Source organism: Lepidochelys kempii, chromosome 5 (genome assembly GCF_965140285.1).
Source record: "Lepidochelys kempii isolate rLepKem1 chromosome 5, rLepKem1.hap1, whole genome shotgun sequence".
NCBI classification, from domain to species: domain Eukaryota; kingdom Metazoa; phylum Chordata; order Testudines; family Cheloniidae; genus Lepidochelys; species Lepidochelys kempii.
The window spans coordinates 89,746,643-89,763,939 of NC_136384.1; the positions used below are offsets into that span (position 1 = coordinate 89,746,643).

Sequence of the window (17,297 nt, forward strand, 5' to 3'; positions counted from 1 at the left end):
TTTTACATTTTCTCACATTAAAATCACTAGTCATATCAATCCTCTGTTTAAAAACATGTTAAGCAGCTGTTCCATTCAAGTATTAATTGTATGTCCAATTTGAAGTCAGCAGTAAATGCTATCACACTGTAGATGTCACACTCAAGAAAATTAACAGACCAGGGGAAAAGCTATAGCTCCTGTACTTGAATCAAGCTGCAATGCCGTAATCTTTGCTTCCTCTGTACCCAGTTTGCTGTCCACCTTATGTAGCACTGTTCCCTACCTACATTGCCCAGGCTAAGAAGTAAGTGCTTATTTGGTACTTTAACAGAAATCATCATATGTTTCCATTATTGGTCAAGGTCTGGCATAGGTGGCGGTAGACCTGTCTGCACAAGCTAGTCGACTGCAGTCCGGGATGATGACCATCATGTAACGTTGTAGTCCCGTGTTAACACTTGGTGTGAGTTTGCCATTCTAGATTAGACTGAACCACATTACGATAATGTTGTTGAACTGTGTTGCAGTCCTGTACATACTCTGTTACTCAATTTGGTTAGGTCTACAATCAGATCTATCGAGTTGTTAGGGGGGAAAGGGAGGTTGTGGATGTGTTTTATTTGAAAGGCCATGGTTGTGGGCATTTTTTTGTTACGCTGACTTTTAATGATATTGTAGCTTGGTCTCAGTCACTCCAGCATTGTTGTGAATATCCATTTCCTACTAGATGGGCTAAAATGTGCCCTTCCCCCTTGTTGCAAATCCTCCGCTTGAATCTCACTTCAGTGACAGTTTGACCATTAACTGGATTGCCAGTTCCACTCTAAGGTGAACTGTAAAGGAAAAAATGTTTTGTCCCTGTCCTGCTGTTTAATCTAACTTGTTTCCCCAAAACAATATCTGTTTTGGATTGCTTTTGAAACAACAGGTTGTCACTTTCTTCTTTTTTGCTTGGTTCTGGGTGAGATGTTTGGAGGACATGAAGTGTAATGTCAGAGGAAACTATAAAATGTGCTGCAGTTCTTTCACCTCCAATGAATTCTTATATTGTCCCTCTTTTCCTCAGCTGGTGGCAGGGAAAGCTGCAGTACATATGACATCACCGTCAGGTGCTCTTAATACCTGGGTAAAACCCTCCAGCAGAGAGAGAGAAGTAAAGCTGATATTTCCAGTATCAAAAGCAAGCAAGAAAAAACAGGTTGTTTTGAGAGAGGGAAAACTTGAGACAACTTTTATATATCAAGAACCAAACAAGGGTCAAAAACACTTTTAGTTTGTAATTTACTTTTATTATGATTGGATACAAACTGTCCAGGACTGGTGATTGATTCATGTTTAATTTTTGGTTAGCCTTTGAGTGCCTTATTCAACTCTGAGTTCTTTCCCCATACACAATGAAAGCACCAAGAACGAGTATTTGTACTTGTTCTCCCTTACTGGCCTCTGCAAAAAACCTGTGAACTGGGGCATAGCTCTTTTATGAATATGATCCCTTAGTCACTACCTCTGTGGGGAAAACTATATTAGAAGTCATGGCAGTAACTCAGCATGCTATTAGACAGCTTCCTAATTCTTATCGCAGTCTGAATTGCTAACTGAATATAACCCAGGTAATTAAAAATCTGTTTCTGAATTTTGGTGTGGTACAGCGAATGTAGGGAAAAGAGTAGCTATGCTCCATTGTGTTTGAGCACACTACTGAATCAGTTACCAGCAGAGCACTGTTTATAGGCTTTGTGCAAGAGGGTTGTTTTTTTTTTTAATTCCCCCACTGTGTTGCATTTATTTCCATCAATACTCATTAACTAACTCAGTTTCCATTTCTCCTTTAGAGTAAAAGTCAGATTATTTTATCATTATAAATGTATTAATGTGCCTAACCACTAAGCAATGGAAATAGTTAAACCACACATAATTTATTATAAAAATTGTGGGAAAACATTTTACAAGGTAAATATTTGCCCCCCTCTCCCATTTTTAAGGGTCCAGTTCCATGAAAAGATCAATTTTGGAAGTGTCCAGGCATCACTCCAGTAGTCTTTGCATTGAGAGGAGTTACATTTGACACCTCTACGGTACAAATGAAGCATTCCATGGGGAGAAAAAAGAAAGTTTTCAGTAATGGAAAGTATGCCCTTTTTACACTAAGTATATTTAGTCAGAAAGAAAACCAATCCTGCTTTTAGTGGCAATTGTTTTCAGTCCAGTCTACTCCATGACTAAAATAACTGAATTTCTTCTAGTCTGTCAGATTAGGATCTCTATACCAAATAATACATTAAAAACAACACTCACCCTTGACCTAAACCTCCCTTGGAATGGTAGAAGTCTCTCCAAGAAATCCACTTAATTTCCCTTAAAGGGGAGTGGTATGGCAGAAACTTTCATGCTGTTTGCTATTGGTTGCTGTGTTTAGTGTGAAACCGAGTCTAATTTCAGCAATGCCCCTTTGCTAAAGTGTGTACAAAGTGTTTCTTCAAATCAACAGTTCTCTTCTCAACCCCTTTTTGTACGTGGACTTAAGCTGTTTTGGTATTTGGAATACAGAATTGTCATAACACCGTACAATAAATAATGGTCATCAAGTGTCTTGTGCTACTTAACTAGCCAGAACCACAATAATGTCTTTTTTTTTTGAGGAGCAGTTGGTGCTTTCTACTTACACACTTGGTAGCAAAAAGCCTCTTGAAAAGATAAATGCTGAGAGGTAAATGTTTGTCAGCTGATTGTTTTAGCAGGCACACAATTCTTCCTTTGATGTCTACCAGGTTCAATGAAATCCTGTTACTACCAGGATTTAGTTGTAGATATATTAAGATTTTTCTGTGATCTCTCCTGCAACAGAAGCAGTAGTAAAATTTATAACAGCGTCACCATAAAGGAATGCTTGTAAAGGCTCTCTGTGTATTCTTAACTGTCCCATTTTTTTCAAAGGAGGGGGGTTCCCTCTTTATTTAAAAACTTACTGTTTGTCACCGAATTAGAGGCCAGATGCTTAGCTGGTGTAAATCTACATAGCTCAATGGAGCTGAATTACACCATCTGGTATTTATAGTAAGACAGTTATGAATGGGAATTACTTAATTGTCATGTGTTCTGTCACAGGTCTCGAAGTGTCGTGTTAACTAGTCTTCCCACAATGCAGGAGCAAAGTTACTCCTATTATTACCATAAGGCAGAGTCACATTGGTGCATAGACAAGAGAGACTGTAGATGCCTACAGTTTCACCCTACTTTGGTGCTATGGCCATTAGAATATCAGACCGAGGAGACAAGATAATTTGTTGGGAAGAGATGAAGTGAAAACAGTGATACAAGCAGACTGTGTAACTAATTACATACCTGTGTTCTACTAAAAGAAAAAAAAACCAGGAGTTCTCTACACAATAGTGAGGAAGTTTTTCTTCCTTAGAACACCTCATGTGTTCAAAAGCTCAGTATCACAATCTGTACTAGATTTGGTTTCAGACAGAAAAAGTTACACTTTTCATAGGCACATCATTTTGCTTTAGGGCTCGACTCCTGTTCCTGCTGAACTGAGCCAGTATGTAAAATCAGAACTGATATCAGCTCAGTAGGCACCGGAGGACGGGTCCATCAACAATCTGGAACAGCAGCAGCCGTAAACAATCATTTCCTGAAAACAATACACATGGCTAAGCAATAAGCATAGAGAAATCCCTAGCTAAAACTTTATAAAGCATAGCTTTACAGACTTAAGTTGGTTTAGAACAAACAACATATTTGTCTCCAACTTTTAGAAAAGGATTGAGATTACATTACAATCTGTATAAATCTTTCAGACTTATTGACTGGCTCTTTGCTTGTAGCCAAACCTGATAGTTTACAGTGCATTTCTTACATTTGCGACAGGAAAATTCTGTTCTTTTCCAAGTCTCTACCATCTCTTATGCTCTGCAAACTATATTTCACACGTACTATAAAACTATACCCCAACCAACCATGTACCTCAGCCAGCAAACAGGGTAGGTTGACTTTTAAGTAGTTTCCCATCTCACCTTCTCTGCAGGTGCAGAACTTAGCCACTGTGAACAAAGAGGAAATCAATCACTGTTCACCAATCAGCTAAGCTCTGCACCTCATTAGAGAGGTCTTCGTCTCAGCATAACGAAAGATCAGATGAGGGTCTTCAATGGTGAATTTTCTCCTTTTGTTTGAAATTTTTTTTGTAGAGGATTCCAATGCCTATTATGAAAATCCTATCTCACACATGCGGCACGGTCATGGTTATGTGGTAATCCCTGGCAATGTGATTTTAATCTTAAATCACAAATCAGCATGCCAGGAACCCAAACAGCCACAACATTGCGGGACACTTGTGTAGTCTCTCTCCCATCACCCGATCAGGTTTAAAACGATAGTGCTTAAGATATTAGATTTACATTCTGTGACAGTATCTTTAAGATCTCATCTCCTTCAGGTAGCTGATTAAATAATTTTATTTAGATGACCTGTTTGACATTTCAGAAATGTCTAATGCTAATCCTAGACTGCTTATAGGACACATGCACTAACTAGCATAGGGAAGTTACACAAAGGCAATCACCAAGGGAGTTATAATAATTTTAACCTTTTTACCTTAATAAAACTTTCCTAGCTACTTAAGAGACTCTGGGTAGAGACCACCATATATTGCAGCAGACCAAACCAATCTAACTGCATATTTCTGGCCTTTGGTGCAGTTAAAAACATTTGAAACCATTACAAATAGGCTAAGACATTTATAGTGTTTTTTTGTTTGGGGTTTGGTAGGCAGTTCTCAGCATAGATGATCTGAACATGACTGTGCATGCAAACATTTTGTAGTTGGTCTCCTACCTGTTTTATAAAGCAAGACCCCCCTATAACTGGTATGCTGGCAATCTAAGCCTATTCCAAACCCACCACAGGTTTCTTGGCAGGCATTGGCACTATGTACCAGAAGAACAGTGCTATTCATGAATAACTTGTTGAAGGGGACCTCAGCAAGAAAAAGGTTGCAAACCCCTGGACTAGGCCAGATACAGTGAAAACACTATAGGGCCCAGCAGGGGTGATGAGGGGTCTCCCGAGAGGCACAGTTTTACTTCTTTTTAGGTAGGCAAGGGCTGGCTGGGCTCCAGCCAGTTCCACATAGCAGGGTCCAGGGAGGGAGCACCACCTCCACCCCCTGACTCACTCAGGAGGCCACACTGCCTGTCTGGGCTGTGGGGGAATGCAAGCAAAAAAGTAACTCAAAGGGAGGACTCAGTTCAAAGTCAAAGCCACTCAGGGTGCAGGGAGGGTGATAGCTCGGCGTGCAGGGGCTCCCAGTGCAGCCTCCAGCTTCAGGGGCTTGCGGGGGGGCCCACTGGCTTCAGCCCCACGCCACTCCTGGTGGGGGTGGAGGGGCCGCCAGCTTCAGTGCTGGGGCTCAGGGTACTGGGTTTCAGCAACGGGGTTCTGCAGTCCCCCTGAAAGGACACACAGATTGCCAGTTGAGAACCACTCTCCTAGTCCATATAAATAAATGCCACAAACTCAAATAGAGCCTAATTTCAAGCATTGCCTACCTGTACAGGCTTGACTGGAAGACAAATCAAGGGGTCCTGTTCAGTACTAAATACCGAGCAATGTTTTTGCTAACTAGTTGTCTTGTTACCACAAATCAACTGTAAAGTTATGTGAACAACCAAGGAAAACAGTCTGTCAGATGGCTTATATCATTACACAAAAATCTGAGGTATGCTGTACTGGAAAGGATCTTCATACCAAACCTAATTGACTATGGGTTAAATATGCATGTACAAACATCCGGCATAGAGTATCCTCAGGGTATTCAAATAAGAAGGGAATATGTCACTATCTATATAGTATTTGGTGTAAAAGGCCAGTTTACAACCAGTAAGAAAATGACTGTATTCTATGTGTTTATACTTTACTTGCAATTTTACTTTTTTTCCACCCGTGTTTGTGAGAGGACTTCTACTTTTGTCCCTTAGCCACTACTTTCAAGCAGAACGAGAAGCAAATTGAAATAAAGCTATAAAATAGTTATCTTTATAAACAGGTACTTCCTAGCATAACCAACAACCAACCAACCAACTAATCTTAACTACCTCACCCAAAATACTCAAAAGCATGTAAGCCACGCTAATCTGAATCATGCCAGAACTACGCTGGACAACTAGTTTGTAAGTGTATGATTTCGTTAAACTCTACAACTTGCCATCCCCTATCAAGTTCGTATCACATTTTCTATTTGCGACTGTTAGGTGTGAGAGCAGCCATGTTTGAGAAGCACTGTAAATGTAGATGTGTCTTAGTACAAAAATCTCTTCTCTATGCTCCTCAACTAGATACCTTGTGCATCAATGTCACTGCTCCAGCAACAGTGTGGGGGGAAAAAAACATGCAAGAAATTTAATGAATGATTCTTCGAGCTGAATATCAGCAAATTCTACATTGTGCCAGAGTTTATTCACTGAGCTGTGCGTATTCTCTCACTAAAGAGCAGGATGAGGATTAAATACTTTAATCAAGAAAAATCACCTCTTCAGAATAACATCTCTGCCACCACTTTGGCTGAGGACACATCCATTTGTTTTTGTGTTGCAGCAAAGCATTTATAGGCAAGTTCCTGTTGTTTTGCATCTTCATTCACCATTAATTCTCCATACAGATAAACACCCATAGCCTGCAAGAGGAAGAAAACACCCATTCATTCCATAACCAATTATAGCTAGCTGGCTTGTTTTTAAAGACAAGCTTGTTTCACACAGCTCCCAACACCACGCATATAGTACCCAATCTCATTTCATGTACAAAGCAATTTTTCCTTTAATAGGTATATATTTTTTTCTCCAAAATACAGTTTTCTGTCTGTGCGTCTCTCTTGGAGACTATTCAATCAGAGGAGGATTGTCGATGTTGCATTAAGTATGTTACCAAAAGAACACTTACTCTGGAGATTGATAATCAGCTAGAGTCAGCATATTATGTCAGGAAAATGCTTTTCTGCTGTTTCTTCCTCTGCTTTTCAGGTTGAAGTTTATGTTCTCTCTCAGCCACCAACTGAGCTGTTTCCAAATGTCTCATGAGCGGGCAATTTGCCTTTCCTCTAAGATGACAGAAATCTGAATGGTCTTTAGTTGATTTTCTTTCCCAGATGGGATATTTCCAAATGCAGGAATGGAGAATGGTCACTGGTATATATCAATTGACACAATCCATTCTGAGATGCCGACTTAATTTTGTTAACTGAAATCAGTTGAAAATTATGGGTTTCTGTTTCAGGCTGGTTCCTTCAAGTGGATGCACATATAGCAGTTACAACTCTGGACTGGTAGGAAAAGGCAAAGCTCTCCCTAATGATGATTTTGAGAGTCTCCATCGGGAAGGAAAATTATGGGATGAAATCTTAGCCTTACTGAAGTCAATGGAACCAAGATTTCACCCTTGGTTACCATATCCTTTTCTGAAGATGCAAATCACTTGAGCTAGATTGACACTGGTCCTGATCTGGCAACCTTACCTGATCACAATGTGTCTACTGACAAAAGCGTAGGCTGCAAATACAAGTGTGGCTTTGCAAACTCAGTCCCCTTATGTTGATCGAAGTTTTTACAAATGTCCAGTTAATGTAATTTCATGCAATGTAACATACCATCTAGTGCCAAAAAGAAGAATAAAGTTACCACTAGAAAATATATACTTTAATTTAATATTTCTTGAAACATTTTTTTTTCCAACCAGCTCTAGAAATTATCCTCAGGATTTTACCATCAGAACTGGTCAATTTGGCAAAATTAAAAAGTGTTTGTGGACAATGTTGTTTGCCTTGGAACTGAAGACCCTAGAGCTTCTGTGGGCTCAGCTCCTTAGCAGGCAGAGTATCCTGGAACCAGAGTTCCATTCCTTTTCACAGAGAATTTCTAAATATTTGGGGTTTATTCCAAATAAGAATGAAACCCAATTCTGAAATATCAAAATCCTCCACAAAATGAAATATCCCATTTTTGCACAGCTGTAATAATTTCACCCAAATCTCAAACATTAAAATGCAGTAAACACTGGGTTTCTGTTATCCCAAACTGGATTAGTCACATTTATATTTTCTGCAGACTTTTAAAATAACAACGTTCTTTTGTGATCAGTAAGGCCAAGAAAGTGCTTTGATTTCTCATGTAACCATTCCAGAACTTCGTTGTGCCACAAACTGTACACCCTGCTGGAGTAAATTAAAAAAAAAGCATCTCAAAGATAGCAGCTTAAAAACTCTGCAGTTATGATTTCAAAAATTCTTTCCTTACACAGCAGAAATATGTTGATCCTTATTTGGCATAATCACCATTCTAAATATATTGCTGTTCAACTTGGCTTTTAACAGAGAGCTGAAGGATACAGTTGCTTTTTGTTTGCCTACCAGAGGCTGATATGACAGCTTTCATGTATCTGAAATTGCATCCCTTTATATCAGGGGTTCTCAAACCGGGGGTCGCGAGGTTATTACATGGGGGGTTGCCCCCAGTATTTATAATGGTGTTAAACATATAAAAAAAGCGTTTTTAATTTAATAGGGGGGTTGCACTCAGAGGCTATGTGAAAGGGGTCACCAGTACAAAAGTTTGAGGACCACTGCTTTATATAATAACTAAAATGTGCACAATACACAAACCCCTGTTAACATAGAGGGTTTTTTTTTTAAATATATGTTTATCAGAACAAATGGTTTGCTGGGGATTTTGGACTAGTTCTCTGGCTTCTCATGCATATTAGAAGTGTAATCTAGATCTAGAAGATAGTGTTCAGGAGACTAATAAGAGCTGCACTGCTGCAGCAAGACAAAGTTGCAATCTATTGTCATGAAAAATACAACATGCTGTCTGATCAACCATTAAAAAAAATCTCATATGTTGCAAATAAAGTGTGAATTGTTATAATGTAGTATACTGAACCTAGCAGCACCAATAATGTCACTCTGTGTGTGTGTGTGTGTGTGTGTTGGGAGGATGCATGTACATATTTAAGTTAAAAATTGTAAGTAAAAATAAATGTGAGTGACATTGTCAGAACAGAATGATTTAGGCCAGAGGTGGGCAAACTACAGCCCGCAGGACCGTCCTGCCCACCCCTTGAGCTCCCAGCCGGGGAGGCTAGCCCCTGGCCCCTCCCCTGCTGTCCCTCCTCCCATGTAGCCACGCCACTGCTCTGAGCAGCATGGTAAGGGGGCAGGGAGCGGGGGGAGTTGGGGGGGGCTGGATAGGCGTGGGAGTCCTGGGGGGCCTGTCGGGGGACAGCAGGGTGGATAGGGGTCGGGGCAGTCAGGGGACAGGGGGATGGATAGGGAGCCAGGGGGGAAGAGGACAGGGGACAAGGAGCAGGGGGGGTTGGATGGGTTGGGGGTGCTGAGGGGGCCAGTCGGGAGTGGGAAGTGGGTGGGAGAGGATAGGGGGCGTGAGCCAGGCTGTTCGGGGAGGCACAGCCTTCTCTACCCTGCCCTCCATACAGTTGCCCAACCCCGATGTGGCCCTCGGGCCAAAAAGTTTACCCATCCCTGATTTAGGACCTACTGCATATATGTAATATATACAAGAGGTAGGATTCTTTGACCTCATCAACAACTGAGCAAGAGTTTTACAACTATGGTTAAGCATGGATTAAATGTAGTTGAGGCTTAACCTAGTTATAAAACTATGTTCCAGCCTAAATTTCTACCTGAGCTATAACCTGGACTGTTAACTTGATTATAACAAGGTTTTGCTCCATCCACATTCATTAACCTAGTTTGGCTGAAACAGAGTTTAAATTGCTTAACCACCATTGTAAAACCAGCATCTTTTGCCTAGAAAGACAGGACCTTGGAAACTACTGGTGAATATTATAAAAGCCCGATAGTGTAGGTCTCAGATGCAAAGCAGTTACTCTGTGCATCAGATTCAGATATCAGACAATTCACAGCTAGAGAGTAAGTTAAAATCAGTTTATACTCTGACACAACACAGGGTGATTATTTTGAAAATATTAATGTATTAAACTGACCTGATCTTCCTTGAGGAATTTCTCAACCTCAGCATATCTTGTTGTATATTTGTGTTTAACAACAAGTTCACACCACCGATGTCGAACCTTTGGAAAAGGAAAATAAATATTAAACATGCATACTGTGTCGGTGTAAATACGCACTTGATACAATGTCACTCAACTACAATTTTTTAAAGTGTTTTAGAGGAATGGCAGTTTGTGAAACATTTTCAAGTACTTCAGTAGGCCTTGCTAATCTTCCTTAAAATCTACGTGCCCCTAAATATGGACACAAATGAAGTTCCTATTTTAAGGGCAGATGCTGTTTAGAGCGTTGAGTCATGTGCCTCTATAAAGCATTAGATCATTAATACTCATCTGACACACTAAAAATAAAATGTGCATCTCTAGTAGGATTTTTGGACCCCAACATATCTGGAAAAACAAGCACCTGTAACTCTCAAACCAATCCCAATCCCAATTTAAACCCGTTGAATCAGTGAGAGTTTGTTATTTTCAAAATGATAACTATTATTCTACAAAACTACTTTTAAAAAGTTACACTTAGCATTAGAATAAATAAATCCTTTTTTCCTTTATTTTTCTAGTTTTACAAAAGAGGAAATTATTGCTTCAAAGCTCTGGAAGCAGACATAAGATACAATTGCATTATTTCCTTTAGGCAAGTGTCTAACCTAGGGGCATGAGGCTAAAACACAGTTTTGTGCAAATTGTATCTGGGGGACAAGTGCTGCATCTATCCTGGGATGAAAAGGATCAAAGGTAAATGAGAAAACATGAAACAAATAATTTATATGTCAGTAAACAAACGTTTTGCCAATACAGATTGCAGAATGTGTTGAACATCTACTTATGCTCAAGTTGCTGATTTGCTGTACCGAATGCATTTCAGTGAAACTAACTATTGGCTTATGCAAACTGCTAGCAAATAATATTGCTACTAAAATGGGTAATATGGCCAGTACAGCTTTCAAATGCAGCTTCTTTACAAAGCTTTGGCATGCTTTATATTTCCTTGCATTTTGATGCCTTTTTGATTTGTTTTTAACCATTCACTTCTGTGGCTTTAAGTGTCATCTTACACTGCATCATGGCTTTTTCAATTATACTCAATGAGCAGTCAAACATTTTATAGTCTATTATTGGCACAGCATTCGCTCAAAAAGAAAGCATTAAAAAACTATTTGTAGTACAGCTTGCTTTTACTGCCTTTCAAGGGAGAGGCAGTATATAAGAATCCGTTTTTGCAGTAATAATAAAATGTAAGTAGTTTCAATATTTTTGGCAGGTTGAATCTAAATTATATAATTATCTACTAATCTAGCACAAATCACTTCTTAAAGACAGATTTACCGATAAAATATCAGAAAGTGAAAGCTGGAAACAGGTCTTTCTTGGGAGCAATTTGGAGGTAGAAGAGGATGTTTTAGTCAATTTCAAGTTGATGCAGGCTATTCCTTAAAGCCCCTACAATCTGCACAACTCTTTGTTCACCCTTTACCATTACTACAACAAGGGATACAATTCTGAACTTCTAAGGATTCAGCAGTCACCCATCATCAGCTTTACATCACAGGAAGGAATTTCAGAGGCTTATATAACTGAATTGACAGTCTCATTAAAATAATTAACAAGTGAATGGTCACAGGCTTTGGAAAAATTCTCCTTGTGTCCTTGATTTCTTCACTGTGTGGCCGCTTCCATAAAACTGCTGGAATGCAGCTTCTGACTATAAGGGATCTAGGAAACTCAGGGCTGGGGGGGTAGGTGTTTCGGCTCATTTATTAAACAAGTAGTAATAAATATATAGTACAAACAATAAAAAGACATTGTGTGATGGGGATGTAGTCTGTTTCTTAAAAGTTACTGCTGACAAGCTAAAAATATTAGAATCTTACATGCAGAACAAACTCTGGCTGTATGAAAGAAAAGAGGTGCTTTTTGTGATACGTATTTTTCATGTCTTACATACTGTTTTAACCGTGTTGTCTGTTAAGTATATACTAGCAAGAGATACATATATCTCATCAGCCACATCTGAAAAAAACTTGGAACAATTGAATTGCATCTGTTTCCTTAGACTATTGCTTCTTACAAAGGGTTTTTGCTCTTGGCACTAAGCCTCAGTTAATATATTTAGAAAAAAAGATAGGAGCTGTGTCAGAATTGGGACGGCACACATTTGTTTCTTTCATTCTCAGGATCAGTAGAAATTATGGCCGTTTTCCAAAACTGAGGTGCAGAGAATCACCAGTCGGGGTAGAATCAACTTGTCTGTTATCCTCAGATTGCATGTTCGCCTCCTGTTTTCACAAAGCCAAAAAGGCACTTTCAAACTGAAAACCAGTCATGAGAACCAGTCATTATTAGCGCTTTTTCAAATACAATATTTCAATCATTCCCACCTGCTTTCTAATCCGTCATATGCAGTGGATGCCAGTAAACAGTGGGTGCAGCTGAAGATGGTTTAGCCACAAGAGGAGTTAAGGCTTTCTTTGAGCATGTACTGATCAAGTCTTTTTGTAACATGACACCAAATGTAGTTTGTCCTAAACCACAATTGCAGCTAAACCATATTCAGCAGCAGTTCAGATTAATACAGCAACAGGTAATTTTTCTAGTATAGATCATGTGCTAATCCCTCTCACATTAAGAGTTTTACGCACATATGAAGGAGAGAAAAAAATCCTTCAGTTCCTTGCTTTCCATCCAACACTTAAAGCAGACACGACCGCTTTGCTGCATAATTAATGGGTCATGTTTATGGGCACTTTAATGAACATATATAAAAAGAAATATTGAAAACTCAGTCGTTTGTGGTGGGACAGAAGTAACCGTACTCTATCCTGTGTAGGCTCTTCAGTATCCATCCCTCCCTGGTGCAAAGGAAGAGGGAAAGGGGAAGCAAAGACTCATGGGTGAAAATAAGAATTCACTACTCTTTCTCATATTGAGAGCCATGTCAGACTCTCCCTTCTCACTCTACACATTTCTCTGTGCTCTTCTGCATGGCTCAGAGAGATGCACCATATGTTTTTTTGGCTAGTTATACCATATTCAGCACAAACTGAACCTGAAAAGCAATTTATAGCAACTCTTCCAGTGGCTGCTGGCAGAGCTGATTGTGCTTTACTTTGTCCGGCCCTTTTATGTACTCCAGCTCTGAAATAACACCTGTAACCACGCACAAACACTGGGTCTGGGTTTGGCAGCTGCAGGACCTACATGCCAAACTCTGGAATGTAATTTATTTTTTCAGCCTCAAAATTGAAGTTTATGGTTTTCCTTTTGACTAACTGTCTCAACTGCTGCCTGATCCTGAGGAGGAGGGAGAAAAAGTGGTTTGGGGGCCGTAGGACTGGCTGCAGGTCTTGTAGGAGATCAGATTCTTGATGGATCATCTTGAGCTACTAAAAATGTTCTTCCCTTCCAATTGGCATTATGGATTATGCTGAAGGGTCTACCAATTTTCCATTCAAAAGCTGAAAATTTCCTGTATTTATAATATGGACTTTGCAAAGCATCCCATAATTTTGTCAGCACAATTTGGGTTCAGGGACTGTTACAGATATGTCATCTGAAAACATACCATTTCAAATTATTAATCAAACAAAGTTATCGGAGTGGAGGGTTATTTTGTTTTGTTTTGCTAGCCTGAAGACCTTAAATGGATGCTGCTGTCAGGTTGCAAAAAGCCCCAAATTTAAAGCTTTGTATAAAAAAAGAAAAAGTCAGAGAGAGCTTAAAAAAACTAAGACCAATAGAAATGTTCATTTTATTTAAAAATAATTTTTAGACAAATGGATAATGCCCTGCAGTGCTGTTCACAATCCAAACACTGTAGCATTTTGCTAGTGCAAATGAACTTGAAAGTAATACTGACTAGAAACCAGTGACACTGATTAGTTTATTTTCAAACCCACAAAAAAAGTAAAAAAAACCAAAAACTTATAATATAAAAATAAATTCTTAAATCAAAGTTATTACTAATATAAATATAGTAAGAAAATTTGTAAGTGCCCTGATTTTCAAGAATGCTGAATGACCAGCAGCTTGCCAATGACGTCTTTATTTTGAAGACAACATTTTTAGACCATCTCAAACAGTCCTTGAAGTGAAGCAATAACTTTTAGTATTTGAAACCCACCTACCTTCCAAATGATTACAAAAATCAAACAATGGCCAGACAGGCATAGTTAAAGTACACACACAGCTTATACAATATATTGTAATGATTGAGGTCACTGAGAGCTCCATTATACACATGCAAACAAGGAAACATACATACAGAAAATATTTTACCTCTGAGGCTTGCAAATAAGATTTAGAAAGCAAGTAATTTAGACCATGCATTTTAATAAAAACAAAAAAATCTAAAAAGTTTGTACTAAGCCTTTGGTCCGCAGAATGGAGACTCGCTTCAGGGGAAATGAGTAAATATTGCTAATAGCTGGATCCAATTAAAAAAGCTCCAGGAGACAACAAATCTAAATCTCAGAACAAAAACATGCTTAGAGACTCTAGAAAACAGAGCCTTTTTTTAAACTTGAGTACACTTTTAGTTATTATTGTCCAATTAAAGTTCCAAACAGAACATAACTTGGACCAAAAAGACTTAAGATATTTACCAACCATGTGTTCAACTACACTAAATGCATGTGAGATGCAAAGTTAATCAAAACTATAAATACTACAGTAACTAACCACAGATAAGTCCATTGTAAATATAATGGACAACTGGAGCTAGAGAATCTTTGCAGACTTCAGTCTCCTTGCAGAAGGAGAAATACAAAGAACTTTTGCAACTAATCAACCAATGGATTAATTTTTAATTAATGAGGAGGAAGCTGGATATCTCTGGAGCCCTGGAATGCTGGTCTGTTGATTAGATCATCCCAGATTTCTTCCATCTGAAATTATTTATTTCCTTTCAGCATAATTCTCTCTTCCTAGCTCCTCATAAATTGGATTCAGGGATAATTAGTGAACACTGCTGAGTGCCGCAGACTAACGTTTTGGATTTAAAAATAGTTTTTACAATTGTTTAGGGCAGAAAACATATGGTTTAGAAAAGACCCCACAATTTGCCCATTACTGTAACAAAATATTGTTAATGATTTAATGATTTTTCTATATCCTTCTACCCACTTTCAATTTAAAAGAGCAGCCATCTCAGCTATTTTAGAATTTAACTAAGTAGTTGCACCCACTAAGTTTCATGCTGTAAGGTTTGGGTTTTTCAAATCGACATTAGTATTTGGTACTCAGACTCAGGGCTTTTAGCATGCAAATCCCATTTCAGCGGAAATGTACTCCTCAGTAAGATTTTCAGTGATGCTGAATCAGCTCTGAAGGAGGTGGTGTTAATAATATTCGGATCATGTGTGTGCTACAATTGCATTGACAGCATATCAGCTCAGCAATGTGCTAAAATATTCTTACTAGACAAAATCGTATTAAATGCAAACAGAACATATTCATCATTCTTTTGTCAGTGATTCTGCAGTTGGAGAATACTATGTGCCCCACAGTTTGTCATTAAGAAATACAAGCAGGGAAACTACCTAGCAGTTTCAGTCATCGTGTACTTTGGACAAAAGACCTCAGACTCTACACAGTGCTGGTACTTATTATTCTGAATCATAACACTCCCACTGACGACACTTCAGGGCCAAATACATCTCAGCAGCAAGATAGTCTTTAGGGGTCTATCCCTGGGGACCTCACAATGTCAATAAAGTTCAATTAATACTGTCGGGCTCCATTTCCTTGCCTTAAAGCACAACCATACTTTCTAATGACAGGGAAGTAGAAAAGACCATAGCTTCATTATCAATAATGCCATTCATCCAAATATAACAGTCATGGCACAAATACAGGACCATGGAAAAGATCTCATTAGCTTAGAGTTCCCAAAACTTCCTGCGTGATAGTACCTCATGACACCCTTAGACCTTAAGAGGCAGCAGTGTTAGCAAGTCCGCTGGCTACAACAGGGCTCTGCTATGTTAAGGCTGCTTTTCCCAAAGTTAGATTAGTGGACGAAATTCATTACAATATTAAGCCTTAGACGCACATACATCTCATCACCCTGTCTTTGAACCCAGCAGATGCTCCAGCTCCCTCACTATGGCCCTCCCCACAAGAGCTCCAGCTTCTTGTCTCCCATCCCAGGCCCCCTCCTCATTAGAGGAGTGTGGGCCAAGGCATCACTTGTTCTAAAGGCCTGGGATGAGAATAATGTAGCTGGGCAGACATAACCAATTGTCCCCTCTCCCCTCCAGCAGTGCTTCTAAGGCCACGTGCTATAGGGACACAGAACCAAGGTAGCTCTGCCTGCAGAAGTGGTGATATCAGGGCCTGGGCAGCTCCCTTGACAGATGCAGTATTTTTTTCTTCTTTAGAGCCTGATTCTGCCCACTTTACTCAAGCTAAATAGAACCTCGATCAATGAGAGTGCCTTGTGAGTACGGTTGGCAGAACTGGGCCCTCAATGAATGCACCAAGGCATTTTGCACTCAGAGTTTGAGATTTGGATTGTGCTGCTTAGTTGTCACACTTCATTAATTTTCAACTTGGATCACTGCACAATTTTTCCAGAATCTTGCAATAAGAACGGATAACTGATAACCCAGCAAGTCACAATGTGGTTATTAATGAAGTACTGTGCTAATAAGAGTTTTTGCTAATCGAACGTGCAATCCTTCTTTAATTTCCAATTTTAAAGAGAGCTAGAGAACTATGTAGTATAAGACCTTCGATATCTAAAGCTGTTAGAAGAGAATGCTTATACACTGAAGAGAGAATCTCAACAGAAAACCAGCCCTTTCAGCTAACTAATGTTAACAGTAATGTGCTAATCAGCACACTCACTTATTCCTTTACGTGTCTGAATCCTTTTTGATTGGTCTTCCTAAGCAAATTAAATGCTGCTGACAGGTGTGCGATTGACAGACAGCCCTAGACAGTGAAGGCCTCTCTCTACTGAGCAGTTAAAGTGTGGGTGGCAGTAGCTTTCCCCACAATTCTCTATTTAGATATTTTCATTTGATTTTTTTTCTTTATGGGCAAACTTTTCAAAAACAAATTGTTTTTACACCCTCAGTCAATTGCAGGTTCTGGGCACAATCGAAAGCACTGAGACATCTATCTATGCAATGGCATCCAAAAATCGGGTTATTCAACTAGATGCCGTCACTTGCTCACAAAATTCATCGTGCCTGCAAAGGGCGGCAGGATTGAGGCCTCTTTAAATATTTGGTCCCATAAATATAGATTTATTTCCTATCCTT

The 17,297-nt window shown here is 39.2% G+C and overlaps 1 protein-coding gene across 7 annotated transcripts in view; it reads right to left on the reverse strand.

Annotated features, from left to right (window-relative positions):
• Window positions 1–4,284: 4,284 nt before the first annotated feature.
• The window catches only part of AOPEP (aminopeptidase O (putative)), a 387,210-nt gene continuing 374,197 nt past the window's right edge, over window positions 4,285–17,297 (reverse strand). For 4 of the 7 annotated variants that reach the window (XM_073344966.2, XM_073344967.2, XM_073344965.2 and 1 more), the window contains 2 exons: window positions 10,003–10,089; window positions 4,286–6,658 (listed from right to left, as the gene is read on the reverse strand). In XM_073344966.2, the coding sequence (XP_073201067.1) occupies window positions 6,518–6,658; window positions 10,003–10,089 (228 nt within the window). In that variant the 3' untranslated portion in view covers window positions 4,286–6,517. Of the gene's footprint in view, window positions 6,659–10,002; window positions 10,090–17,297 lie in introns of all 7 variants that reach the window. The other 3 variants (XM_073344962.2, XM_073344964.2, XM_073344963.2) reach the window with 1 other exon arrangement.